The sequence below is a fragment of the Hakea prostrata genome, chromosome 4, assembly GCF_041222555.1.
Source record: "Hakea prostrata isolate BN-2017 chromosome 4, UWA_Hpros_2, whole genome shotgun sequence".
Lineage (NCBI taxonomy): Eukaryota > Viridiplantae > Streptophyta > Magnoliopsida > Proteales > Proteaceae > Hakea > Hakea prostrata.
In genome coordinates this window covers 50,736,509-50,764,032 of record NC_142603.1, presented here as the reverse complement: position 1 = coordinate 50,764,032, position 27,524 = coordinate 50,736,509, and the positions used below count along the sequence as shown (strand labels likewise).

At 38.7% G+C, this 27,524-nt stretch overlaps 1 protein-coding gene across 2 annotated transcripts in view; it reads left to right on the top strand.

The window, feature by feature from the left end:
* Positions 1-27,524, top strand: part of LOC149019414 (uncharacterized) — a 134,461-nt gene that overhangs the window by 57,717 nt on the left and 49,220 nt on the right. For both annotated transcript variants that reach the window (XM_089153429.1, XM_089153428.1), the window contains exons 28-35: positions 7,233-7,364; positions 7,486-7,599; positions 7,753-7,937; positions 14,999-15,107; positions 15,335-15,478; positions 17,443-17,718; positions 17,877-18,539; positions 19,860-20,078. In XM_089153429.1, coding sequence (XP_089009555.1) covers positions 7,233-7,364; positions 7,486-7,599; positions 7,753-7,937; positions 14,999-15,107; positions 15,335-15,478; positions 17,443-17,718; positions 17,877-18,539; positions 19,860-20,078 — 1,842 coding nt within the window. The remainder of the gene's footprint in view (positions 1-7,232; positions 7,365-7,485; positions 7,600-7,752; positions 7,938-14,998; positions 15,108-15,334; positions 15,479-17,442; positions 17,719-17,876; positions 18,540-19,859; positions 20,079-27,524) is intronic.

The window sequence follows — 27,524 nt, the reverse complement described above, 5'->3', positions numbered from 1 at the left end:
AACCAACTCAAATAGGACCAAGGAAGGGTTTCTTGAAATTTCAGTCATGGGCTATTGGGGGGGGGGGGGGGGTTAGGTATGCTTTTAGGGGAAAATGGTTGGGTTTCAAAGAGTATCAAGTATATCTGGCCCACAGGAGATATCGGATATATTCTTTGTGAGGGTGAACCAGGGTCTACAGTGTCAGAATGCTTGAAACTTGGAGAGGATGTAGGTTATGAGATAGGGATATAATCCTCCAAGTTTGGAATGGCTAATTCACAGGTTATAGATTTTCTTGTTTTGGGGGATTTGTGGGGTACGGAAATTTAAGAAAATATTTGTATCTTGAAATTGGCTGGGCCCTGTGGGGTCAAATTAGGAACATAAGTCTATAGGATTGGGTGGATGCTGCACCTAAGGTTGTGACAGATTTGATGGTTAGATTGGTGCAGATTTGACGTTTTACCCGAGTACCTGGAGATACCTTACCGCTGCTAGAGTATATTATTTTGGAAGATATCGAAAGAATTTGGCGGCATTATCTGACTTTATTAATGTTTGAATCTGTGTTGCTACTATATGCGGGGAGTAGCTTCTTTAGCGTTACAAATACTAATTCTTTTAGATAATTTTGGCTCTAAGTGAACTAGAATCAACTTTAAATTAGAAATCCTAATTGAACCAACAGCTAAGTGAATTCCGAAGTGTCTGTACTAAAATTGGAAACTAGTTAGGCTGAGTCTGGATACTAAGTAGGACTGAATTGTTGTAGAATCCATAGTGGGTATGGTGATCTGGGCAGAATTACCATACAGACCCTGGCTTTGCATACTTTTTGTTGCTGTGCCACTGGCAGGAAGCTAGGCTGCTGGGCAGCATGCCTGGCATTTTCTCTGGGCCTTGTTCATCCACTTGGGGTTGCTCTTGGCACTTTCGTCACTTTGACAGTTGAAGTCGAAATAAAACATAATGACAGAGTCACATACTATTCTGTACTTATAACTTAAACTGGGCGGAATTTATAAGATTGGACCGATTAATCAAATTAATTAACCTATTTTTGGTCTTGACTTAGACAGTCAACTTTTCACAAGTCCTTTTTAGTATAATGTGGATGAGAGCATACTAGAGTCAATGCCAGACCAAATAGACCTAACATAGGCTATTTATAGCCTAAAAATAAGTCTCTAACTGGGGTTGGAAATCCCTAATAGATAAGGTTCCCAAGTCTTGACCAAAATGCTCTGAATGGAATCAAATTACTACAAAAGCTCAACCCTTAGATTGGAATCTTGTTAAGATACTGAATTAAACAACGTCCAAATAAAACAACCTCTAAAAGATAAGAACCCCTTTGGATAAGGAATCTTATCTTATCACAACTAATTAATTGCTAAGGACCTGGACACTTTATAATTCAAAATCGACAAACCCAAATAGAAAAACAAAAGTAGATCCATGACCCTTGGATTGAGAGGATTCTATCAAGACCTATATTGAGCCCTAAAAGGTGGGGCTGGAAAATGACTAGAATGCCCCTGGCTGGTTTGCCACTCGGGGACTGGATTCTATTTTCGAGTGGGCTTGGGCCCATTTTGGCTCTTCTTGGGCTGTCTGGGGCCAAATTACATAGGATTAGGCTTCATGAAAGGCAACATCCATGGAAACAAAGAATTTGTGGGATGGAGGATGGTAGCAGTGGTAGCCCTTCTGGGAGAGAATATCCCACAGGGATACATCAAATCAAATGCTTTGTGGATCAAGCTTGCCAGTACAATGATGATTACAAACTGAACACACTCCAAATGTTATTGGGGAACGAAAAGAAGGTTCTTTCCTAGGATATCTTCAAGGGCTTTAAATCCAAGAATGCGAGAATGCATACAGTAAATCAAATAGGCGGCCATGAGGACAACATCACTCCAGTTCTGGGATGGAACATTACAAGCAAACATTAAGGCACAAACTACCGCTAACAAGTGTTGATTTTTTCTCTTTGCCACACTATTCTTAGTAGCAGAGTAGGAGTATCAACACAACTGGTTTGATGGAGATTCTGATTTCCCAAGTATGCTTGAAAACTGTGCTCAATACATTCTCTGCCAATATCAGAGTTAAGGCTTTGATCTTGCCATCTAAATGGGTTTGTACCATCTTGTGGAATACTTGGAAGCACTGAAGACCCTGCTCTTGTTGCTGATTAAATATACCTAAGTGACACGAGTGTGACAAAGTTTATAAACCACTGAGGACCAGAAATAGAATTACGATGAGTGGGACTCCATACACCAGAATGAACTAAATAAAAGGGCGATCACTTCTACTGTTAGATGAGGAATAACTAGAGTGTATTTGCTTAGCAAAAATGCACTCTACAAAAAAATTAATCTTTATTATGATGCTTATGTAAATCTTGAAAAAGGGGAAGTAAGGTTTTTAATTAGAGGGTGACCAAGTCTCTGATGGAGAAGCTGAATATTTGAGGTGACTGAGTGAATCAGTGGTGTTGATGAAGAGGTTATGGCAATGGGAGGAGTCATATGGTTGAGCAAGTAGAGACCATTCTACACTTTACAGTGTCTATTTGTCCTTTCTTTCACCAGATCTTGTACAACACAATTAGAGCCAAAAAAAGAAAGAAAGAAATAACTTCATAGTTAGGTGAGAGGTTAGTAGAAAAGGATGGAGCATGCAGGACAGAAGAAAGCGCTTGGGGTGGAAGAGTAGCGGATAGACCCTTTCCCAGAAACAGAGGAGAGGGATCCATTTGCCACACATTTGCCACATAAACTGTGTCTCTTTTGGATAAAAGGGTATCTTGATGGAATTGAGTGGAAAAACCAGTCATGTGGTCCGTAGCCCAGTGTCTATAATACATGCTCCAATTACATCAACGCACAAAGGGGTAGGGTAAAAGTACTTGAGTCAGCTTTATGATTACCAAAAGTAGCAGAGGCAGTCGTATGTAGTGGTAGTGGGAGTAGATTGCAATATTCAGTGAAAAGGTAGCAGTTCTTCATTGGAGAGCTTAGAGACTGTGTCAGTAGAAGTTTTAGAGTCAGTTTCAGTTTGGTAAGCTTGAGACTTTCCCCAATTCTTTCTACGAGTAGCTATTCTTTTTGCTTCAAATCTGCAGACTCCTTGTGAAGTTTCCGACATTTCTCTTTTGTATGCCATTGTTTGGCACAATGTTCACATTGGATAACTTCTTTTGTTTCCATTGTATTGTATGTAATTGTAGTCTGAGTTTGAGGGCTGGCCTGTCAGGTGTATAGGACGGAAGCATTGCAGCATGACAACAATCTTTGGTGCATACAAAGGCATATGATTCCTCTGAGCTAGGAAAGGGATTTCTAATGAGGATATTAAGATGCAGAGGATCATACTCGACGTGATGTCCAGCTAGGAAATCATATACCTGGGTCTCATCAGGGCACTTGCAATAGGCTGCAATGGTGCAATGTCTTCAACATTATTTGGCTGAAGGAGTTATAATGGTCTATCTTCTGTCAGTGTGACCTAACAGTGTTGTAGTACTAAGAGTGTCATCTCCTTCTGTTAGACCTAATTGGGAATGGTACTACCAGACTGATGTGCAAGCCATCGATCCTGTGCTGGTTCAGGTTCTTTGGTTTTACAGTAGTGCCAATAATGTGTCCTAGAATTCCTTGGTCAGTGAAAGGATCTTGGCCACATCGGGTAGTTTGATCCATCTAGGATTGTAGGAGGAGAACCAAGATGTTGGTAGTCATTTTTGTTAGGGTTCTCAGCTATAGTATGTAGTGTTTTTTTCTTTCTTTTTTCCTGGTAGATTCTGATGTAAACATCCCTGTTTTTTGGGTGTAAATGTGGACATCTTCTTACAAGACTAGATTTAGGGTTTCAACTAGGGCAAAAGTACAACCATTAAGTAGGGCTGGAAAAAGGAAAAAAATTACATCCTTCAAAGATCTGAACTGTTTTACTTAATGGCCACCCAAAAAAAATAACAATATTCCTAATTGTCACTGACTTAGTGACTTCAGTCCTAAAAGCATATTGTAAAGGGGTAAAGACTGCTAGGTCCGAATGGCTTTAGCATGGGATTCTACAAAGGCTCCTGGAAGCTGATCTCATTAAAGCTGTCCATAGTTTCTTCCTTAATCCTTCTCAATACTCCTTGATTAACCAAATCTTCTTTTTCTCATCCTCAAAAAGCTTGGAGCCTCCTCTCTCTTTGATTGTCAGCCCATCTCCCTCTGCAACCTCCTTTACAAGTTCATTGCGAATGTCCTAGCTAACCGCATGTGAGTCATCCCATCCCTTGTCAGCAAGAACTAGTCTGCTTTCATTGAAGGCAGGAGCATTTCTGACAACATTCTCCTTTGTGCCGTGAGTGTGAGGGGCTTTAACTGCATCTTTCACTCCCCTGATGTCCTCCTAAAGATTGATCTCCACAAAGCCTTCAACTCCACTTGTTGGGACTTCGTAAATGAAATCTTATCCTCCATGGGCTTCCCCATCCATTCATTCGGTGGACTGAAACTTGCATCTCCACCCTCTCTTTTTGGTCATCACTAATGGCTTCCCCACGGGTTTCTTCTCCTCTCGGGTGGGTATCACAAGGTTGCATCTCTCCACTTTTCCCTCCTTGAGGTCCTTTCCTGCATCATCCAGTCCAATGCCTATTGGCATCTCATCTCCCCCCTCTCCAAGTGCAAAGCTCTTAACCTCTCGCTTCTTGCCTCTGCAGATGACCGCATGATCTTCTGTAAAGCTTCCCACTCTTCTATTTCCTCCATCCTCTCCTCTTGGCCACTCTTAGAATCCCTCTCTGGTCTTCATGTCAACTCCCTTCTGTTTCTGGCTGGAGTCTTCGACACCACCAAAGCGGCCCTCCTTCAGCTTACTGGTTTCTCTTGTGGACCCTTCCTACTTTGGCCTTCCCCTCGTTCTGGGCCATCTCACAAACCACCATCGCACCGGCATGCTCAATAAAATCTGGAAGAAACTCGAGTTTGGAAGGGCAGATTCCTATGGTTAGCGGGTAGGATGGTTGATGAAAACCAGGTCTAGGTTAGGGGTATCTTGGTGAATTCCCTGGACTCAAGTTTTGCCCAGGAAATTCCAGTAAAAAGGAGAGGGTTTTTAGGGTTTCTAAGGTATTTTATGGCCTGCTGAAAATGAACTTCAGACCTGAATCCTTTTGTATTTAGAATTTCAGATTTGAAATTTGAATCCTAAAGATCAATTAGGTTTTTGGTTAGGGTTCGGAAGGAGGCTTAATTCTTCTTGTTTTGTAATGGCAGAATTATTCCTTGTCTTTTTCTCTCTTAGAGTATGAACTGATGAATAGAACTTAACTATTCAAAAATTATGCAACTTTAAATTTTTGCAACTTCTCAAGGTTGGAGATGAAGAGAAGAATATTTCAAAGGCAATGGAATAGAAAATAACTCTAGAAAATAATTGTAGGATTTGGGTCTAATGTCTTCATGTGATCTTAATAGAAGTGAAAGGGGGTGGAGTAGGGTCTGGGAATCATGGTTCCTAATAGTTTAGGATTTGGTGCTGTGGGGAAGAAGGGGAAAAGAGAGGCCTGCAGACAAGAGAGGGGGGCTGGGGTTGGGTGCGTGGGGCTTTGGGTAGGTGGGAAAGGGTCGGGGCTTGTACTTTGTGGGAAAGGCTGCTCTGGTTGATGTGTAGCTGCTGGACTTGGTTGAAGGCTGCAGGAAAGTGCTTGAAGAATGCTTGTAGGCTGCTGGATCGATTGAGAAGGAGCTGAAACCTGAATGAAGATGCTGGAAAATTAAAGAAGTCTTCAAAATTGCCGGGGCGCCCTCAAAACAGGAATCCCGGTTCTTAATAACTTTATTCAATAATCCAGACTGAATTTTACATTGAACTAATGGGCTATTTATAGCCTTTCATAGGAGACTTTGACTTGGCTTGGGATTTCTTACTGAATAAGGATCCCAACTCTTGTCCCCCCAAAACACTTTAAAGAGGAATCAAATTACTACGAGATTACATCCCTTCGAGGAATTTCCTAATTACACTTAACTTGGGACTCAAGCAAACAAAATAGAACTCTTCAGCAAAATAAACTCCTTAAAGATAAGATTCCCTTTGGAAAATGAATCTTATCTTATCCACAACTAACTCAACTTAACTTAAAATGGAACGTAACTCTCAAACTACTAACTCAAATAAGAAACTATAAAAGATCCATTACCCTTGGATCAAGGGGTTTCCAAGACCCATGTTGACCCTAAAAGGGGAGTGGAAAATGGTCAAAATACCCTTTGGGGGGGGGGGGATTTGGCCAATCTTGACCTGAAGTAGGAAATAAAATCAGGTAGAAGACAAACAAAAGTAGGAATCCAAGACTCCAATACGAAATAAGAGTGGAGTCTTAGTGCAAATTGGAGATGGATGATGCTAGATCAAGAGGAACTTTTTTGTCCTTATCAGAATAGTGTCCCTTGATGCGACACTTTCAACACCGCTCCCCCTCTCCTGTCCATCCTTGGTGACCATGTCCCATCCCCCTTGATAAACTAATATATTAACCATCTTAGTCTGGTTATCCTTTGCCTGTGGTTGAAGTCCGCTACCCTCCATGGTCCTTCTCCCCGACCAACAATCCCCTTTGTGTTTTTCAATATTGTTGACTTTAGCGTCCTTTCCCACTGCAAAAAGTTGTCCTGATGTGGCCTACTCCTTATCTGATTGTTCAAATAGCCAACCTTTGGAAATTCAAGTCACACACTCTATCATGAAATTCTGGATCCTGGTTAAGCATATTGTTGTGTCCAGCTTTGGTTTACAAATCCCCTCCCCTGTTAGTTCACATTATAGGGGTTTGTTGGGTATGGTCTTTTCCCATTCCTTCCCTTCCTATGCTTAGCCTGTATCTTTGGCCATTGTTGTAATGTTTGTCCACACCTCCCCCCCCCCCCTCCGTTTTCTTCTCTCTCTTCCATCTATTTTTGAAAATGAAACTTTTTAATTTTTATTGGTGAATAGAAATATCATCACTGAACCCCAAGAAGGGGAAGAGACAAAGTGCTGGGGGTTTCTTTTTTCAATGAAAGAAGAAAGAAGAAAGAAGGAAAGCAATGAGTAGGATTGAAATTGGTTGACAAGTGGAATGAAATATAAGCTTTTTCTTTGTGCTTCCTTATACCGTGGTGATAAATGTTCTGTCTGTAGTCAAGTTGATCTTAAATAGTGGTTCACTTTCATTTGACCAATTTCTCTTTTTTAAGGTTCATCCAAGTTCTTTTTCTATAGACGGGACCCTTGGAAATTTCAAGCTTTGTGATATGTCCCTTGGAGCGGATCATCAGTGGGGTTGGCTTTGTGATATACGCAATGAAGGAGTTGAATCACTTATCAAGGTACATGATTGTCCAGTCTGTTGTATGGTTTCCTTTGTTCATTCTGTCACCAATGACACTCACCTAACATTTTCCTCTTTTTTTTTTGGGGTGGGGTGGGGGGGGGGATTACATCCTGTAGTTTTCATTTAATTCATATAGTGCTGAAGATGATGACCATGAAGGATATGATTATAGTTTATTTGGCCACCTTTCTGCAGTACGCATCGTGTTCCTCTATAAGTTTGTTCAGGAGGTAAGCCTTCGTGAGACATTAGCAATGGAGACTGATAGAATGCTTTTTCTGCTCCCTAAGTGAATTTTCTGAATGAAACCAGGCTAATTTGTCTAGGTTGTCATAAAGTTATCAATGATCACTTATTCTAAAATTTGTTACTTGCTTCTGTAGATAACTTCGTACTTCATGGAACTTGCAACTCCTCATTCTGAGGAAGCAATTAAACTTGTTGATAAAGTTGGGGGCATTGAGTGGCTGATTCAGAAGGATGAGATGGATGGAGCTGCAGCACTAAAGCTGGATCTTTCTCTGGATACCCCAATAATTATCATACCAAGGGATTCAAAGAGTAAAGAGTCCGTATTTGTGCACATTATCTCTTACTGTTTGGCACTAATATAAATATTCTTTTAGTTTCATATTGTTTGATATCTTTGGTGACTGTAAATTTTTAGCAAAGTTGTTTACCTGGAAAAAAAAATTTAGCAAAGTTTTCTGGATAGACAACTTTTATTTTTTAAAATTTGGGAAACTATTGAAGGTAACCACCTAAGAATTCATTGTTGAGGTTTTGGATCTTATTATGCATGTCACAATTATACTTTATTTGTTGTAACACTCATATAGATTTTGCATGAGAAATTCCAATTTCCCTTGAAGAAAATTTATTTTCTACAATTTGAATCAAATGAGTGATGTAACCATAAATGAATGAGGGCTAGTTAATCAAGATCTTTAAGAGAACAAACTCTAGGCCAAAGTAGGAGAAGCTAGATTAGGTTCAGTTGGTGTGTATGCGATGGGCTTGATAGGTGGGTTCAAATGGGCTAGTGATGTTATCCTTCTGTGACTGACTATTGATGATGAGATGTTTGGGTTCAAATGTGTTGACATTGGATGGTTTACGTGGGTCTGCACCTCTTCTTTGGTACTGTCATGTCCATTAAAGTATGCTCTGATGTGATCTTCAAGTGTAGTGGGTGTTGAAGGTTGTTTGCAGGAAGGTCTGTCTTCAATATTATCAAAGATAGGTTTTCATAGAGAGACTCCCTGGTGTGTCCATTCCAGTTATTCCTGTCATTCCTATACCTGTCATCTCCGGGAGCCCTTGGTGGATAGAGCTCACCTTTAGTCTTAACTGTGTCTGTGAGCACCACTGGGTTCTTCTCGATGGGCTATGTAAATTTGGGAATTATTATTGGGAAGCGGTGGAGGGTTGTGGAAAACATCTTCTCTGCGTGGTTGCTCTAAGTGGGCTACTCTGGTAGATAGGTCCTGTACTTGATTGGCCAAGCCTTGAAGTTGCACTAGTATATCTAACTGGGTAATCTGTAGGCTCTCTAGGGCCTTAGTTACTGCTAATTGTTCCATGCTCTGATACCAATTGATGTAACCTTGATTACAGGGCCAGAAGTAGGATCTTTTCTAAGCATGCAAAAGGCACTTGTAGGGTTGAATACCTTGCTGTTGGGGTCAAAACTCATAGGACAGCAGGGGTTTTAGGTTTATAAGCCTACTGAAATTAGCATACAGCAGCCAATCCTTCAAATATCTTCTTAGGGTTGGGATCCTTGCTGTTCCAAACCTGAATATCAAAGAGCAGCAATAGAACTTTACTCAAAACACTCTGGAAATACTCTGACAGTCCTGCGGATAGGGTTAGGTTGAGTTCCGAACCTTGGGTAATGAAAGGGATATTTAGAGTTATGTCATGAGTAAGGTTGGTCTGAAATTTAAGAAAAAATATTCTGTTTCTTAAGAAATTGTAATTGCAGAAATTTTAGAAGTTAGGGTTTGTAAGATTAGGTCTCCTAATGTGTATAAGGCTCTTGGTTAGGGTTAGGGCTTGGTCGAAGGTAGGGTAAGGGGTGGGGATGTTATTTCTAAAAGGGTTAAGTTTTAGATTTAGGGTTGTGAAGATATAGGGTTACCAACGTTTGATGTTGGCCCAACCTCAGGTTAAGAAGGGTTGGTGTGTCAGGTCTGCAGCTGACACCACAAAAAATTAGCCAAACCCTTTTACATGAATTTGACCTTATATGATAAACACTATATTAGGGTGTTACTTGACAAAAGTACCGACGTGCTACTCCATGGTCTAGGTGTAATGATTACTAAAAGTGGGCAAGGGTTAGCTAGGGTGTCCCTCGTAAGTGACGTGTTGTATTGGCACCTGGATGCATGGATAAGAGGCAAGGGTTCACATGCTGTGGATGAGTGCGGGTTAAGAAGTTAGTCCAGAAACGTAGGATTAGTTTGGCATCTTGAAACATAAGATCTTTAATAGGTAAGAGCTTAGAATTAATAGATGTTATGAGGAAAAGAATGATTAACATAGCTTGCATCAAAGAAACTAGATGAGAGGGTAAAAAGCTAAAGAGTTGGATGACTTTAAATTTGACATATTGGGGATAAAAGTAATAGAAGTGGAGTAGCTATAATAGTGGATAAAGATTTAAAGAACGACGTGGTGGATTTTAGAAGACTAGGTGATCGGATTATTGCTATTAAGCTTGTTATGGAGAAAGAGATCATAAATATAATTAGTGCATATGCAACGAAGTAGGATTGGATAAAAGTCTAAAGTTACAATTTGGAAAAATATAGACGCATTAGTGCAAGGAATTCATCAAGAAGAAAATATTATCATAAGGGGTGATCTAAATGGGCATATTGGGAAAGATCAAAGAAAATTATGAAGAAAGGATCTTAATTTTAGATTTTGTTGTTGCTTTTGATCTATCTATCATAGATATTTACTTAAAAAAGAGAGAGGAGCATTTAATTGCCCTCAAAATGGACATTATAGAAGCCAAATATATTTCTCCTAGCTAGAAGGTCTGATAGATTGTTGTGCGAGAATTGCAAGGTGATACCAAGGGAAGGCTTAACCGCACAACATGAACTACTGTCTTGGATATGTGCCTAACTACGGAAACTCACAAAAGATGCAAGGTTAACTATACTAGGATAAGATGGTGGAACTTATAAGGAGATTACTTGAAATCCTTCGTTAATAAAGTACTCAAACAAGAAAAGTGGGAATCTCAGAGGGACACTAATACAATGTGGAATGAGATGGCTACATGTATTTGGAAGGTGGCTAAAATGTCATAAGTGAATCAAAAGGAAAGTCTCTTTCTTATAGAGAGACTTGGTTGTGAGCAGACTTGTAAATGGATCGGATTTGGCTCGAATACTGATACTGATTTGGCTCAGATACACTAGTATCCGAATCCAAATCCAATTAGCAAAAACTGCTATCCGAATATGAGTTCGATAGAATTTGAGAAGGCATCCGAATTCGGAACTTTATCAGATATCTGATAATAATCCGATCCGATAGACTATCCGATTATTGATTGGTGGTTGTCATTTTTTTTTTATTTACAATTTTTGGTTACCGATTACCGGTTTCCGAATCCGATTATCAGCCCACTTTTAGAAAAAAATGTTTAATACTTCACTCCAACCGGAGAATTTTTTATTTTCTATTATCCGGTTATCGATTACCGGTTTTCGAATCCGATTATCATCCATTTTCGAGGGAAAAAATGTTGAGTACTTTATTTGGCTAAATTTTTATCTGGATATTATCCGATCCGATAAGCAATTATCCGAATCCAGTTGCTTAGTGGACTGATACAAATATTTTTTGGTAAGAAAAATTCTGGATACGGACACCCTTAAACAAATATGAATGCGAATTCGGAGGCAGATTTGGGCTATCCATTAACAGGTCTAGTTGTGGGATAGATATGTTCAAGCGATCATTAAGAATAATAAAGCCAGTTTTAAGATATCGAAAAGGGCTAAGGACATAGAGGATCCGCAAAGGTATAAGTTGTCTAGAGATGAAGTTAAGAAAGTTATGGGAAAAGCAAGGGAAAAGAAGTATGAAGATTTATATAATAAGCTAGGGATGAAGGAAGGGGAAAAATCTATTTATTGGATAGCTAAAATAAGGGATAGGAAGAGTAGAGATCTAGACCACATGTTAAATGTATTAAAAGTGAAGATGGTAAAGTGCTAGTGTGTGTTGAGGACATTAAAAGGAGATGTGAAATCTATTTCTCTAGTCTACTAAATAGGCATACTTCAGGTATTCGCGATTTGGATGATTACACCATTTGTCATGGCATCACTTTCGTACATATGTGTGGAGAATTTTAATTCATGAAGTAAAAGAAGCTTTAAGGAGGATGAAAGTAGGCAAGACAAAAGGTTCTAATGAAATCCAATAGAAGTTTGAAAGAGCTTAGGAACCTATGGGTTGACTTGGCTAACGAAGTTGTTAATTAAGATTAAAAGCATAAGGAAAATTCTAGATGAATGCAAGAGAAGCATCGTGGTTCCAATTTATAAAAATAAAGGAGATTTTTAAAGCTATAGTAACTATTGAGGCATCAAACTGATGAGTCATACTATGAAATTTTGGGAGAGAGACATTTAAACCCGTTTAAGACAAGTAACCACAATTTTAGAGGACAATCTTGTTTTATGCCAAGTAGATCTACAATGGAAGCTATTTACCTTATTAGGAGACTTGTGGAAAGGTATAGAGAGTGTTAACTTGGGAAGTACTAGAGAAAAGAAAATGTTGCCAAGTATATATGTGGATATTGTCAATGATAAGTATGATGCATAGAAGAAAATTTGGACAAAATTGTCGAAATTTCGGTCGAAATGTTTGCATTTTTAAAAAACAAAACAAAATTCCAATTATTTCGGAAAAGTATCAAATTTTGGTCGAAATTTTGGAGATTTCGACCAAAATTTTGACCATCTCAACCGAAATTTCGACCATTCAACATTCAAACTTGTTTTTCCTTAGTTTTTGTTGATTTCTATCCCATTTTCACCTAATTTCCACGACTCTTTTGCCTTCAAACAACTCTTTTACTCTTTTTTTTTGCCTCCAAATACCTCCTAAGCCACAACAGCTACAAAGGAAACTCCGACAACAATAGAATGTGAAGCATTAGCCATACCCAACAGTCCCAAACTTCCCCTTTTTTTTATTTTTGTTTTGTTCATGCCTTAAATGATCTTGTATTGCCTCGAGATTAATATATGTTTAGCCTAGGGCTATGATCTATGATTGTGTTTTGTTAAATAAATTATCTTTTTATTATTTGCTACCATTTTTTCATTTTTTGATTCGAATAATTATTTTCTAAATTTATGTATTTTTATTTTATGTATATATGATATATAGGCTTCAACTTAATATATGTGAGACACCATTACTTGATCTAGTCGGTCATTTTATTTTGTTGACTTGTTGGATATGTAACCATTCTATTTCTACCAAACAATTCATGTATGCTGATGATTTTATGCCTGTATGAAATATAATTTGCACTTATTGGAACCAGTCATTTGTTAGTATACTTGAATGATAAATTTTCAATGGTTTTTTTTTTTTTTTTGGGAGCAAAATACTAGTTTCATTGTGTTTATTATGTTTGAAATAGGTAGTATGCAAGAATCCAAATCATTTTGAGTCCATATGAGGCCTGAAATTGAAGTTCCAATTTCCAGAAAAAAGTGTCTAGTTTTGACGGAAATTTTGACCGAAACATCGAAATTTCGATCGTATTTTATTCCTTGGTATGATGGTTCGATGACGAGTGTAAGAACGGTGGGGAGACAAGGTAGTGAATTCCTAATTACAGTTGGGCTACATCAATTATCAACTTTAAGCCTATATTTATTTGAACTATGATGGATGAATTAACCAAAAACATTCAAGACGACGTTCCTTGATGTATACTTTTTGTAGATAATATTGTGTTGGCAGATGAGACATGAGTAGGGATTATACCAATTTAGAATCCTAGAAACTTGAAAGCAACTTTGGAATCAAAGGGTTTTAAACTAAGTAGAACAAAGACATGATTCTAGTTTGTAACATTGGACATGATCGGGCGAATGATGGCGTGGTGGAACTTGATGAGAAGGAAATTTCTCAAGTTTTAGGTAAACCTTGGTTCAATCATAAATTAAAAAAAAAAAAGTGATATTGAGGATGATGTTTCTCGAAGAATTAACGTATCCTACAAAGCTTAAAGGAAATTCTATAGGAACGTTGTTCGACCGGCTATGATGTATGATGTAAGAGTCTTGGGGTGTTAAAAAACGTTATGTAGATGAACTTAGTGTAGCAGAAATGAGGGTGCTAAGATGGATGAGTGGCAAAACTAGGAAGGATAAGATAGTGAATGATTATATTAGAGCTGGTCTATGAGTATCTCCAATAAGTCGTTTGAGGTGGCATGGCCATGTTCAATGTAGACTCGGGTGCTTCCCTCATTCCCTGGTGGTTCAAAGTCCAGAAAGGTTACTTTGGATTTTAGGTGATTAAAAGGTGAACCCTTAACTCCCCTTTGCTGATGGTGGAATTAGTTCTGATAGATCTGCCATTATCGCCACTATCTAGGTAAGGAGATCAAATACCCTATCCACCTTCCTTCCCCTTTTATTTTCTTTTATTCAAGCCAAAAATGCCACACTTGATTCATTAAAACTTCTCTATCAGATCTGAAGATCTATCCGTTAGAATGCTTCTATCTTTCACTTATACACATGATCCGCACATTTCCCCTTATCTTTGAATCCTCTTTGTCTACTCCATCCCCCACAGCCTTTTCTCAAAAATCACTACATTTTAGAAGCCCTAAATTAACAAACCAGGAACACCATTCCACACCCATGCAAATGATTTGAAATTTTAAAGAGTATTCCTTTCCACCATACCTATAATCCCTCCGAGCATCCTCTTCTTATGAGTTACATTCATCTTACCCATCTCAAGAAATAATCCCATATTGCCCCATTTCTATTATTGATTTTTTAAACTTCCTTCCCACACCAACACATTAGGAACCCGTTCCTTTTACCTAATCCTATAATGCCATACCATTATGGACCCATTAAGCAATACAAGCACCACTTTTGAGGTTACCCCATGTAACCTATTGCATAAAGCCTAAATAAATCTACCAAAACCAGACATATTTTGTCCCATAAGTTTGTTCTAATCAAGTTGTACGTTTCCTTGTGCCTCATTTAGTTGAGGCTACATCATTTGATATGGCTTAATGTTGATCTTTTGAAGATTTCATGTGGCTTGGTATTGATTTTTGATAATAAGGTATACATGGACATACAAAATGATGTCCAAATCGTTGACGACTATGCTCTCAAATGGCATGGTTTGTGTAATTTTGTTTCTCCTATTGTGCCCTTTTTTGTTTTCTTCTGGATGTCTCATTTTTATGGCATTCTTTCTGTTGTGTATCGTTATTCTCATAATATTGGTTTATTACCCTTTTTTCTCTGTTTGGCATTTTTCTTGTTGGATATATCGTATATACATATATCCTCTGATTGAAGTTGTTCTTCATTGTTTCAGTTTCCTGCAGCTTGAGTTGGGCAAGCTACGAATAATAAATGAACTTAGCTGGCATGGCTTCCCAGACAATGATCCTTCTGCTGTTCATCTTGATGTTCTTCATGCTGAGGTATGTTCCTTTTAGGGATCCCTCTTGCAAATTTTTTGTTGGCTAAATTGTTATAGGTTCCCTCTCACATGTTACATATGGAAATCCTGTGAGGGTTGGCTGTTTGTATTCTATGTGGATGCTCCTTATGGGATGATCTCCATATTGATCTTTTTCCTATTTTTTCTCTTCTTGATTCTTTTCTGTAAGTTGTTAGTCCTTCCAAATAAGAAAAAGTAATCCTGCAGATAGTTGGAATCAATGTGGCTGTTGGAATCGATAGTCATATAGGGAAGCCAATGATACAAAAAGCACAAGGGCTTCATCTTTATGTTCGCCGCAGTTTGAGGGATGTTTTCAGGAAAGTTCCAACATTTTCTGTTGAAGTTAAGGTGATTGTCATATCTCAACTATTCTGCATTGCATATTTATCAAGCATTGCCTTGGACTCCTTGGCCCTCCTTGTATTGTAGCTAGATGCCTTCTTTTATATCTGCTTTTTCTTATGATCTCTCTAATGTTTCTTATTCTATTCCCCCTCCACCTTTTATGACAACTATGCAATTATTGTGTCTTATATTTTGTTTATTGTAAGTCAATTTTCTATGCAATTATTGTATCTTATATTTTGTTTATTTTAAGTCATTTTTAATATGTAGTCATTGGATTGCATTGGACCTTTGATATGGCTTTCATGGTTCAAGATCCCACTCTCAAGGGCAATCTCATCCTTGAGAAAAACCAAGATCTTACTCAAGTTGCCGAGATCTTGGGCAAGATTTGATAAATTTTGAGGGCCTATCTCAAGCAGTTTTAAGGTTCAGGTTGGGCTCAAAGTTGGTATTTAACCTATTTTAGACTTCTAAACATACAAGTGGCCCTAAATTTGTGAGAAAACGACCCTACATGTGAGTTCTAACTTGACGCTAAATTTCAAATTGCAATGCTGCGTGAATGAACATGCAAGGTTATAAAACATGAAATATAGAACCATTAGGACACACAATTGAAAACCAAGTAATAAGATGCATCAAATAACTTATATTGTTCAGAATTCCATCCATATGAGTAGAATACAACATCATCATTCTTGACACTCGAGAATACAGTAGTACAACCATCATAAGTTCATAAACCATAACTTCATAAGTTCATAATAGAAGAAGGTGAGATCAAATCAATCAAGGCCCAGCTCCACCAGCACCATGACCACATCTCTTAGATCCTCTACCGTCGGCTCTATGTTGTTCACCAACCTAATGAGGTGGTCAAGAATATCATCTCTCTCACTAAATTAGGGACGTTGTTCCAGCTTGCTTGAAGAAGTCCTCTAAAGGGCCTTGATTGGTCTTGTTTCTGTGATCTAGATGTGCTAAACCTTGCTTAGCAGCGGCAAGAATCCGGCAAAAAATCGGACCCAAATGAAGGTGGAAGCTCACTGGTGAGATAGGAGGCAAGAGGAGCGAGACAGAGTCGATACGAGACTGGATCTCGCCTTGACTTGATCAAGTTTTGTGAAAACATAAAGCTGGGCAGACTCAGAGTCTGAGATCTCGTTCAAATGACCATGATTTCTTTTGCATTTATTCTTGGTGTAGCATCTAAGCATGATTATATCATTGTTATACCACTTAAAGTGTGTGCTCAGGCCCCTAAATGATGCCTTGGCAAGCACCCTAATGGCTAGGGCACCCCTTGACTGCCTTTGGTTGGCTTGTCACCTTGACAACTATGTGACATTCTCTTTCTTTTTTTCCCTGTTTGTAATCAAAGTGTTTATATCATTAACTTTCTGTGTTTGCACCTTGGAAGCTGCTAATCAAATTTGTATTGACTACATATCTGGATAACATGCAAAAAAAAAATAATATCCTCTCCCGACATATGTATCTGTTAGGAAACTCATGTTTGATTTTTGTTGTAATTTCTTTTGCACTAACTCATGGCATCTTTAGAAGCTCATCATAAATAGGAAAACATTTGGAAATATTGTGGAGTTGTGAAGTTTATTTAATATTTAATCAACACTCTGCTAAATTTTTGGGTCATAAGCTTGTCCTTTCCTATCCCTTTTCCATTTCTATTTGTAATTGTGAAGCAAAGTGGTATCGTAGTGACTAGCTTGGTAGTACAACCATTAGAATGATGCTGGCCACTGTCAATGGTATATCCATTGACTTTTCACTGGTGACCCTTCACTGATGCTATGAAACTATTCAACCTGATGACAAGATCCTAGAATTCTCAAGTTTAATTGAATTTTTATTGTGGTTCATTGCTTTTTTATTTATTCATTATCATTCATCTGGGAAGTTAGAATTTTCTGAATGTTTTCCTTCTCATGAATTTTTGTTAGGTTGGTTCATTGCATGTTGTGATGTCTGATAAGGAATATGGTGTTATTCTCGATTGTGCATACATGAATATAAGTGAGGAGCCAAAGCTTCCTCCCAGTTTCTGCAATAATATATCGGATCCAAATGATGCGATACGCATGCTAGCTGACAAGGTCAATATTAATAGTCAAATCTTCCTGTCACGTACCGTTACTGTCGCAGCTGTCGAAGTCAACTCTGCTTTACTTGAGTTGTGTAGTTGCATTGACGAAGAATCACCTCTAGCTCATATTTCTGTGAGTATTTCACCTATCACATCTTGGCATGGCTTCTTTTATCCTAATAAAAAATGATGTCTTACTTGAAATGGATTTAATTTATCTTTACATATGGTAAATAATAAGTACTTCTTTGTTTATTTTTAATGTTCTATGATTATTTTATTGTTTTGCAGGTAGAAGGTCTTTGGGTGTCATACCGTATGACTTCATTGTCTGAAACAGATTTTTATGTTACTATACCTGTATTTTCCATTGTGGATAGCCGTCTGGATACGAGACCTGAAATGCGCCTGATGCTTGGATCTTCCTCCAGTGCATCTGGACAGTGTCATCCTGTTTCTCTTACTAAAAGTGCTTCTGTGAGGATGAACTCTGAAGATACTTCTGACATAGGTTTCCCTAATTCAACTATGCTGTTAATGGACTATAGAGTACGGTCTTCTTGTAGTTCATTTGTGGTCCGTGTGCAGCAGCCTCGAGTTCTTGTTGTTCTGGATTTTCTTCTTGCTGTTGGTGAGTTTTTTGTGCCATCTTTGAGATCAATAACGGGCAAAGAGGAGATGCTGGATCCTAAGAATGATCCTATAACTAGAAAGAACTGCATATTACTGTCATCATCTATGTACAAGCAGAGGGAAGATGTGCTGTATTTGTCATCAGATAGGCAGTTAATAGCTGATGCACGAGGGGTAGATGAATATATATATGATGGCTGTGGGGGCACAATCTGTTTAAGTGAAGAAGTTGATGTGAAAGAAACGCCAGCATCTAGATGTCTGCCCATTATTGTTGTTGGATGTGGTAAGAACCTTCGGTTCATGAATGTAAAAATAGAGGTACTTTTGCCCAGAACTTATCCTGTTTTTTTTTCGTTTTACTTTAGAGTGTTTTGAATGTCTGAGTCTTAAATTCACTGTTCATGTGAACAGTAATCCTAGTCTATTTTGGAGTTTGTTTCAAATTGTGACTCCTAATTTTTGCTTGAGACTATGTCAGCTAATGTGGCAATAGCATGATGAATTGTCAGAACCATGTCCATGAAGAGCTGCACCAGAGAGGAGAATGGCGGCACGGTTCACCACTCAAGAAACACAACAAAAAAATCGACTCCTAGCTGAGAAAATCAGGAACTCGACCCCATGCTATAGTGAGCGGGGGGGGGGCCCCCCAAAAGGGAAGGGGGGGGGGGGGGGGGAAAAAACTGTGGGGGGGGGAAGGGATGGGAGAGAGTTGTTATGGAATCCTCTGTTGGGGTGGTGAAACTAAGTTTAAGTGGATCATCTTTGGGAAATCTAGCCCTGTTCAGTGTGGGAAATGATTATTTCTAGCTCATGAGTTGTTTTGAGGACATAGTCTGGAACCAACCATTGAGTGGAACCTATTAAATTGAATTATTGAACTGATTACAATTCAGATGTGTCTTGACTTTAGATTTGGATTGAGCTTTATAAATATTATTCCTAATGTGGTGGAAGGATAATAGTGACCATAATTTCTTGTCTTCCAAATTCCACTACAGAGGCCTATACTTAATCACATATAACATCTTCCTTCATAGGAGTTGTTTATTCTGTTGGTAGTCAAGGTCATTAAATGTATCATATTATGGTAGATCTGTTGTCTCTAAAGGTGTTTAAAGGCTGAGATAGAGTTCTACAAACTCCTTTCTCTTGACAGATTAAGTTTTGTCTGTGGAATTTTGAACCAACAGTTTGGGCTCCTCATCATACATCAGTAAAACTCTAAAATAAATTATGTTATTTAAAGAGGGGGGGGGGAAGTATGTGGTGAGGCCTAAGCAGTCAGTTTACGGTCATTTTTTCTGTTCTAAACTGCACGTCCTTGGGTGATGAAGTTTGTCTGCATAATCGAGGACCATGATCATGGACTAGAACTCTAGAAGATTATGTTGATTTTCTGGTTCCTTTTGTTTAGAATGCATAGATGTTGCAAATTCTGGTATTGTGGCACTAATGTGATGGGTTTTTTATTTTATATTTTATGTATTTATTCATTTTCTTACTATGTGGAAAATGAAAAGACATACTATTATTGGTTAGTTCTTTTAAACAATAACTAATACATGCTATATTATTTCTGTAACAAGCCATTTTTCCCTTCTGGAAATTCATTTTAACATCTACTTCATCCACCAGAACGCTGCCCTTTTGAGGAAGTATGTGTACTTGGACGGTAACAGCAGCTACTCAGTTTCTGTTGAAGATGGCGTTGACCTCCTTTTTTCAGAAAATCTCTCTTCTGGTAGGAGGGGAGAGAGTATGGACCATTTGCATGGATCAGTAGTGGCATCATCAGGTCCTGTTGCACACAATAATAGTAATCGTTGGATGCAAAATTTTACTTTTGAAGCTCAGGCAAGTTAATTATTCAATAATTTATTGCTCCCCTTTCTACATTCTCTTTGCTTTTAAAGCCCAAGCAAGTTAATCGGACAATGTTTTATGGCTGATCTTTTTACATTCTCTTCTCCTATCACTAATTTATCTCTGAATAAATTTCATCTTAATATTTTTATTGCATAATTTTATAGCAGCTTCACGACAAACCTTGTATTGTAACTGTAGCAGAATTGCGTGTTGATTGTATGTTGTATCTCCATATATTTTGTATGTATTTTATTTATCATTGATCATAATATATTGGAAATAGACATGTAATGATTGTAATCCAAGAGATATAGCTAAGGGAATAAGCATAGAAAACATGGGACTGTTGCACTATTTCCAAATTTAGATCTGGTCTAAAATACTTTTGCAGTTTATCAACTCGTATCCAGTTCTCATCTGGAAATTAAATGTATCCAGTATCAGATTAGCTGGATAAATATAGGAATAATTTATGTGTCTCACAGTCTCCAATCATGTGTTTTCTTCCATTGATGGAACCACATGATGAAAATGATTAATGTAATATTTGAATAGGTCACATTCTCCCACACCCTGAAGTGAGTAGATAAAGTTGCCAGTGATCTCATTCAACTCAGATGACATTGACCCATTTTCTAGTCCAAGATTTGGACATGATCATTCGAGCTTCTGCCATTTTAATATCAAGATTTACCTAGGTAGTGGGGTTGCCTTTCTACACCAATTATTTGCACTATTGTTGTCTCCTAAGGGTTAAACTCCACATTTCTCCCGAGCAGTAGATTGTGATTGCTTCCCACACAACCCCCTTCTCTTTCCTCCCCCTCTTGCTTCTCCCCTCTTGTACATTCTCTTTCCCCCTGTTGGGGCTTTTGGTTAATGATTGTTCCATTCATGGGGGGGGGGGGGGAGATTTGAGTTTTGTTGTTTATGTACGTAATAGGAATGGAATAATGGGTTTCACCTCAAAAAGAATAAACGGTGGAAGTCCTCCTGATATCTTGACATATTGATTTTGGATTTTTCTTCAAAACCAAATGGTCCAAAGCCCAATAACATCATCTGGTTTTTGGTAACAGACCTGCTGTCTCGATTTTTACCCTAGTTTGATGTCCTTCCTTTGGCAGTTTGTCTCCTTCCTTTTTGATCAATTGTAGTTACAATATTGTTCAACTTTCAACACAGATGGGGCAAGATTTTCGTCAAGGTTCATAATCTCGGTCTCAAGGCTGATCTCGGTCAGCCAGAAAACTGAGATCTTGGCTGAGATTGGGTTAAAAAAAAAAAAAAAAAAAAAACAGGCCAACTCGAGTGAACTCGAGCATGATGGGAGATCTCGCCACTTAAATAAACTGAGATCTCGACCAAGATGGCGAGATCTTAGTTGAGATATACCAATTTTTTGGCGTAAACTTAGTGGCCCATCTTGGTGGGTTTTAGGGACCCGGTTGGGCTGAAACTTGGTATTCAGCCTATTTAAGGCCTTTTGAACACACTAGTGACTTTGGATTTGTGAGAAAATAACCCTAAGTATGTCTTCTAAGTCGACCCTATGTGTAAAACTAAAATGCTGTGAAATGCAAGGTTAGACAACACGTATTGTAGAGATATCAAGTGTCAAGTATCTATTGGTGCAGGATCTTCTTGATTCCCAAATCTACCATCCAAGCCATGGAGTCTCTTTTCTGTGCCTTCCTTGGAAAGGACAAGAGGCCTCGCGCTTCATCCACCTAATCAATTGGTCCTCCATTTGCCGCCCTACCTCTGAAGGAGGCTTGGGAATCCATTGGATCACTAATGTAAATTTAGCTTGCCTCCTCAAACTTATATGGAAAATTGTTGTAAAGCATGATTCTATTTGGGTTAGGTGGGTCTACTCTTTCCACCTCCGGTCTAACTCCCTTTAGACTGTCCCTATGCCCTCCAATCCTTCTTGGGTCTGGAGGAAAATTCTCTTGCTGCGTCCCCGAGCCATCTCTGCTATCTCTACTTCCATCTCCTCTGGTTCCACCACCTCCTTCTGGCTTGATCCATGCATCCAATGGGCATTCTCTATAACTTCTTTGGCCCCGTACTGTCTATAGCACCTGTATCCCAAAACCACGCCCTTGTTTAACTTCATCTCAAATGGGTCCTAGATCCCTACCCCCCTCCCCATTCTCACACAGGTTTGGGAATCCCTCCCCCCTCTCTCTAACTCCTCTAGAGACCACATTGTTTGGCTCCCTTCCCCATCCAAAACCTTCTCCACCTCATCTGCTTGGAACCTCATCAGATCCCATTATCCTAAGTCCCCCTGGCCCCCATTGGTTTGGTTCAAAGGCTACATTCCCTGCCATTCCCTTACCCTTTGGAGAGCCTTTAACCTCGCCCTCCCCACCCAATCATTCCTTATTGACCGCCATATCCCCGCTAACCCCAATTGCATCCTTTGTTGGAATGGTTGGGAAAACCTTGAGCACCTTTTCTTTTCGTGCCCCTTATCCAGATCTATCTGGGGAAAAGCTATTGCTTCCATTTGGCCCCGTTCGAGGCAATCCTATGGGTTTTTTCGAGATTGGTCTTGGATTTTAAGAAACTTTTCAGGCTCTTCCATTTACGATCGGATTGGTAAGCTAGTGTACTATGCCTTGATCCATCATCTATGGTGGGGGCGCAATCTTAGGAGATGGACCTCCAAATCCCGCTCTATAGATAGGATTTGGAATGCCATCTACTTTGATGTTTCTTCTAGGTTGATAGCTATTCTCCATCCCCCTGTTGATGATACCCCAACGAACAGGCTTATTGTTGTCTCCTGGGGTCTTAATTCTCCTTTTCATCCTTCTGTTTAAAGGCCTTGGTATCTTGTTTCCTTGCGTTTAATATATATATATATATATATATATATATATATATATATATATATAAAATATATATATATATATATATATATATATATATATATATATTTATATATTCATTAAAAAAAAAAAAAAAAAAAAAAAAAAGGAAAAACTATCAAGTATCAAATACATTACACATCAAACTATCAAAGAACTCAAATGTCTTCAAAATTTTACAACCATAAGAAGTTTTAGTAAGTCATAAATCATAATCCATAAGTTCACAAGACTGTAAGAGACCAAGAGTATCACTCAGCATTCTACATCAACTGATTCTGAACGGTGGCTACATATGACTCCTAAGACAACTCATCACTGTAGCATGTCACATATCAATTAATGTGGGACCAATATATCTCCATGTCAGAATACTAGAGGAATAACACTCTGGGGTGACCATCAATCATGGGTGGGTGAAAGAGCCATTATTGCTCTTGCTGTTCGTTTTGCCATTGAATATATGGGTAGGGGTTTCTAAACCAGTCAGTCATCAACCCACCTTCACTCCTATATGTGTACTCTCCAGGTATAGGGTTTTGAGGAATAGCATGATCTCCATAAGAAGAATACCCAATGTAATGTGACCTGATGTTGTGATGCTCGTATAGGTACTCCAATGACTGCTAACTAGGCAGATTGTGCTGGTGTGAACCACTATGACCATGATCTAGGCTCATGCTTCCCATGTTTAATTCAAGATCCTGTATGGTCGCATCATCATTCGTTTGTCTTTGGTTTGATCTGCTCTTCCTACTCCAAGTATAAGTCCAGGCAACAGGGGAACCGTGGCTCGCATGTGTCGGACGACTCCGACCTAGTGGAGGTGACTCCCTTTGTTGAACCTAACTTCCACTAGCAACACCACCAGCCTGACTGCCTCCATGACTCGATGGCTGACTTTGAGGGATGGTATCATCAGCATTGTCTGAACTCCCACTACTAGACATCGCCGCAACTGTTTCAAGTCAGCCAGGTGGCTCCACAAATGGTACACTTGGTTCTGCTGATGTTGCTATAGCAGCCTGACCCTCATAAGAAGACATGTGGTCAGCCACAACATTTGAACCCATGGTGGCAGCAGCAGTGGTAGGATCCGACTGCCCTCCTAGCTCATCTAGCACTGGGCCACCTCGATCCCTAACCTACTGGTATATAACATCATCTTCCTCATCCTCTGCAGAGGGCTCGTGGAATATATCAGTCAACTTAATCGGTTCCCAATTTTTGTCATCCATATCATCTTGTATGAGCCCTACTCTCAACCTCATGTTGTAATGCACATACACAAAGTCCTTGAGCCTCTTACTCCCCAATATGTTCTGTACCTTACTATGGATGAGTGAGAAGGTGCTTCAGTTCCTCTCATAACTAGAGGATGAGCAAGTCTGTGAGAGTACTTTAATTGCTTTGTCCCTGAGATTTGGCGAACTAGTTCTATATAACACCCACCAAGTCAGCTGCATAACCAAATATAAGAATGCATTAGGCAAGTGAATCTTAATACTTATATAACTTATAGGTTATAGTGTTATGGACTTATCAGTTATCACTTACAAAGTTATAGTAATGGACTATTTACTAGGATCAATTTTTTGCCTAGTTATAATCGTAGAAGGCTTTCCAGTTTCCAAAACTCCAAGAGGCATCCCTGAACTCCTTGATTTGTACACCAATTGTTCAATTATTGTCCTTTTACTACTGTATATGCACCAATGCAAAAAGTTGAAGAAACAATTTAAATAAGTTCTCACCTCTCCATTAATTATCCCCTGCATAACGGGATTTGGCACATCTCCACCACATCTTGCACCGCATTCATCAACCTTACATTAAGCCTTGGATCATTTTTGTAATGGTACTTTGGGTTGAGGTAGTAAGCTTGTATTGTGGAAATAAAAAATTTGGTTTGTGATTTGGTTGTTTACTTGTTTATAAATTATAACTTATAACAAATTAACAATGTAACAAAGTATTCAACAAAAACTTAAAGACTTAAAAGTGACTCAGCAGCCAAGTGCAAAGGATGCATCAAGTGTGTCTCCCATCTATCATCGATAATCCTCTTGTAGGATTTGAAGGAGCCAGGGGTAGCAGTTCTAACTAACTCTTTCATTTGCTGGAGGGCAGCATATATGAGGGGCATTGTGGGCTTCTTCTTCGAATCTGCCATCCTTAAAACAAACACAATAGGCTTTAAAATGCCCACTGTTCTATTCAGCTGCCTCCAAAAGAAAACATCAGCAATGGTTTGTTGGACTACTACTGCATCAGGATGGCTAGATCTACGCCAATTAAACCACTCCTCACTTGCAAACATGTGCTGTAGACCCACCACTTTCTTTTGGAAGCTTTTCAGAGCTACATAGTTGGTGGCAAATCTAGTCAATCCAAGTCTGACTAGATCACCCTTACAGTGGTTCCTCATCATCTTCAACACATAACCATAGTTATAAACAAAATTACTAACCCTTCTAGTTCTGTCAACCACATCATTGATTGACTTTTTCTTCCCCAAGTCCTTCAACATAAGATAAATCAAGTGTGCTACACATGGTGTCCAAAAGAGGTGGATCCTACTACTCTTCTTCTTGATCAACATTTCACCAACTTTCTTGAAGTTAGCACCGTTATCTGTGACAATTTGGACAACACTGCTTGGCCCTACCTCGAGGACCACCTGCCTAAGAAGCTTGTAAAGGTATTCAGCATCTTTGATTTTATCTGAGGCATCCACTGACTTAAGGAAGGATGTCTTTCCATTGCAGGCCAAGTGCTCAACATGAAATTAATGATGGACTGTCTAGTAGGACCACTCCATCCATTAATCATCGCAGTAACACCATATGTTGCTCATCTTTCCCTCAATAAGCCAATGTACTCCACATCCTGCTTCACCTTTGGTAAATATTTATTCATTACTTCCCAAGTTGTTGGGCCTTTAACCCCTACACTTGCCCTAGCAATTTCGTTGATCGTCCCCTAGTAGTATGGTGTTTTGGCTACGTTGGCTGCAATGTTGTTGTAGAGCATGAATTTGCTGATCGCCAACCTAACGACCTCCTCCCTACTGTCTTCTTTACCTCTAATTAACATATATGGAATGCTTATTGGGTAGGTGTCTTGATGCCTGAAGAGGGAGGGGTCTTGGTTAAATGTGGCATCATAATGTGTAGTCTTCCTCTTGCTTTCAGTCCTCTCACTTCCCCCACTTCCATGAAAACTGTGTCTAGGTGGCATGGATGCCCTTGACCCCAAACCACCTTCTCCTCTTGTCTGTTCATATTGCCTCACATTCTCAAAATGTAAGGACTATCTGGTAGCTTCCATTGCAGCCTTTATCTATCTTCACTTGGCCTGTGACTTAATACCCATACCGCTCCTCCTCTCCTCATCGTCGTCTGACTCCTCATCAACGTCAACAAAAGGTCTACAAAGCATTGTATCCTCAAATTCCCTTTGCTTTTGTGCCATATCATCCTTTTTTGTCTCCCTCACTTTTAAATTGCTGCAATTTCTTTTTGCACTTTAAAAGGAACTTCGGGACACTTGGCAACATCTTTTTAGCCACTAACCAAATGTTGCTTTAATTTGGTTGAACCACCAAAATTCAAGGTCTTGAGGCAATATTTGCATCAGGATTTTTTCTTGTCGGCAATCAGTGGATCCCCATGTTGCTAAGCAATGTTCTGAGTCCCACTGCCAGTGCCGCCACTCCCACTAGTTGTCATTTAAGCTATAAGTTGACAATACTAAAATGCATACATGAATGTTCCCAAATAATCATTAGAATAATTTTTAGATAATTAAAAAATGTAAAAACAATTTATAAAATAGCAAAACACACACTCTGTTCTAAGATAACATATATACAATGCTCCAACAGATCTGTTTGTATTTTTAAAATAAACTACATAATATGAGCATTAAAAAAATAAGAGAGATTTTTTAATAAAATATTATTTTTCATAATTATTTTATTTAATTATTTATATAAAAATAAATACAGCGAGGATGATAAACAAAATATGACTGCATGGGGTTGTCACCTTCTCAATATAGTTTAACATAAATGGTAATCACATTCTTATCATACGTATTTTTCTTTATATTTTTAAATTTTAATTTTTTGGATATTATATTTTTAAATACGAAAATTCAAAAAATTAAATAATTGCAAAAAATTAAATTTGTTTCCATGAAGGTGTAGATCAAAGCTAGTAGATCAACATATATTTATACTAGACTCAAACACCCATTGTAGAACATTTCATTTGAAAAAAATCAAATTTGGGGGAAAATCTTACCTTTGTTGAAGATCTAGTTGAATAGGCTTGAATGAAGATAATCTGATGTTGTAGATGTGTTAAGGATGTTTAGAAGTTGAAATCTAGTTGAATCCTCAAAAAATTCTGGCCAAAAATCAATTTTTCGGTGACTTTTGAGAGTTGCAACAGCAGGGAGGGAGACGCCCCAGAGAAGGGGAACAGGAGAAGACCGCCCGGAGAGACCCCACCGAAAAGAGAGACCACCATCGGGAGACGGACAACGG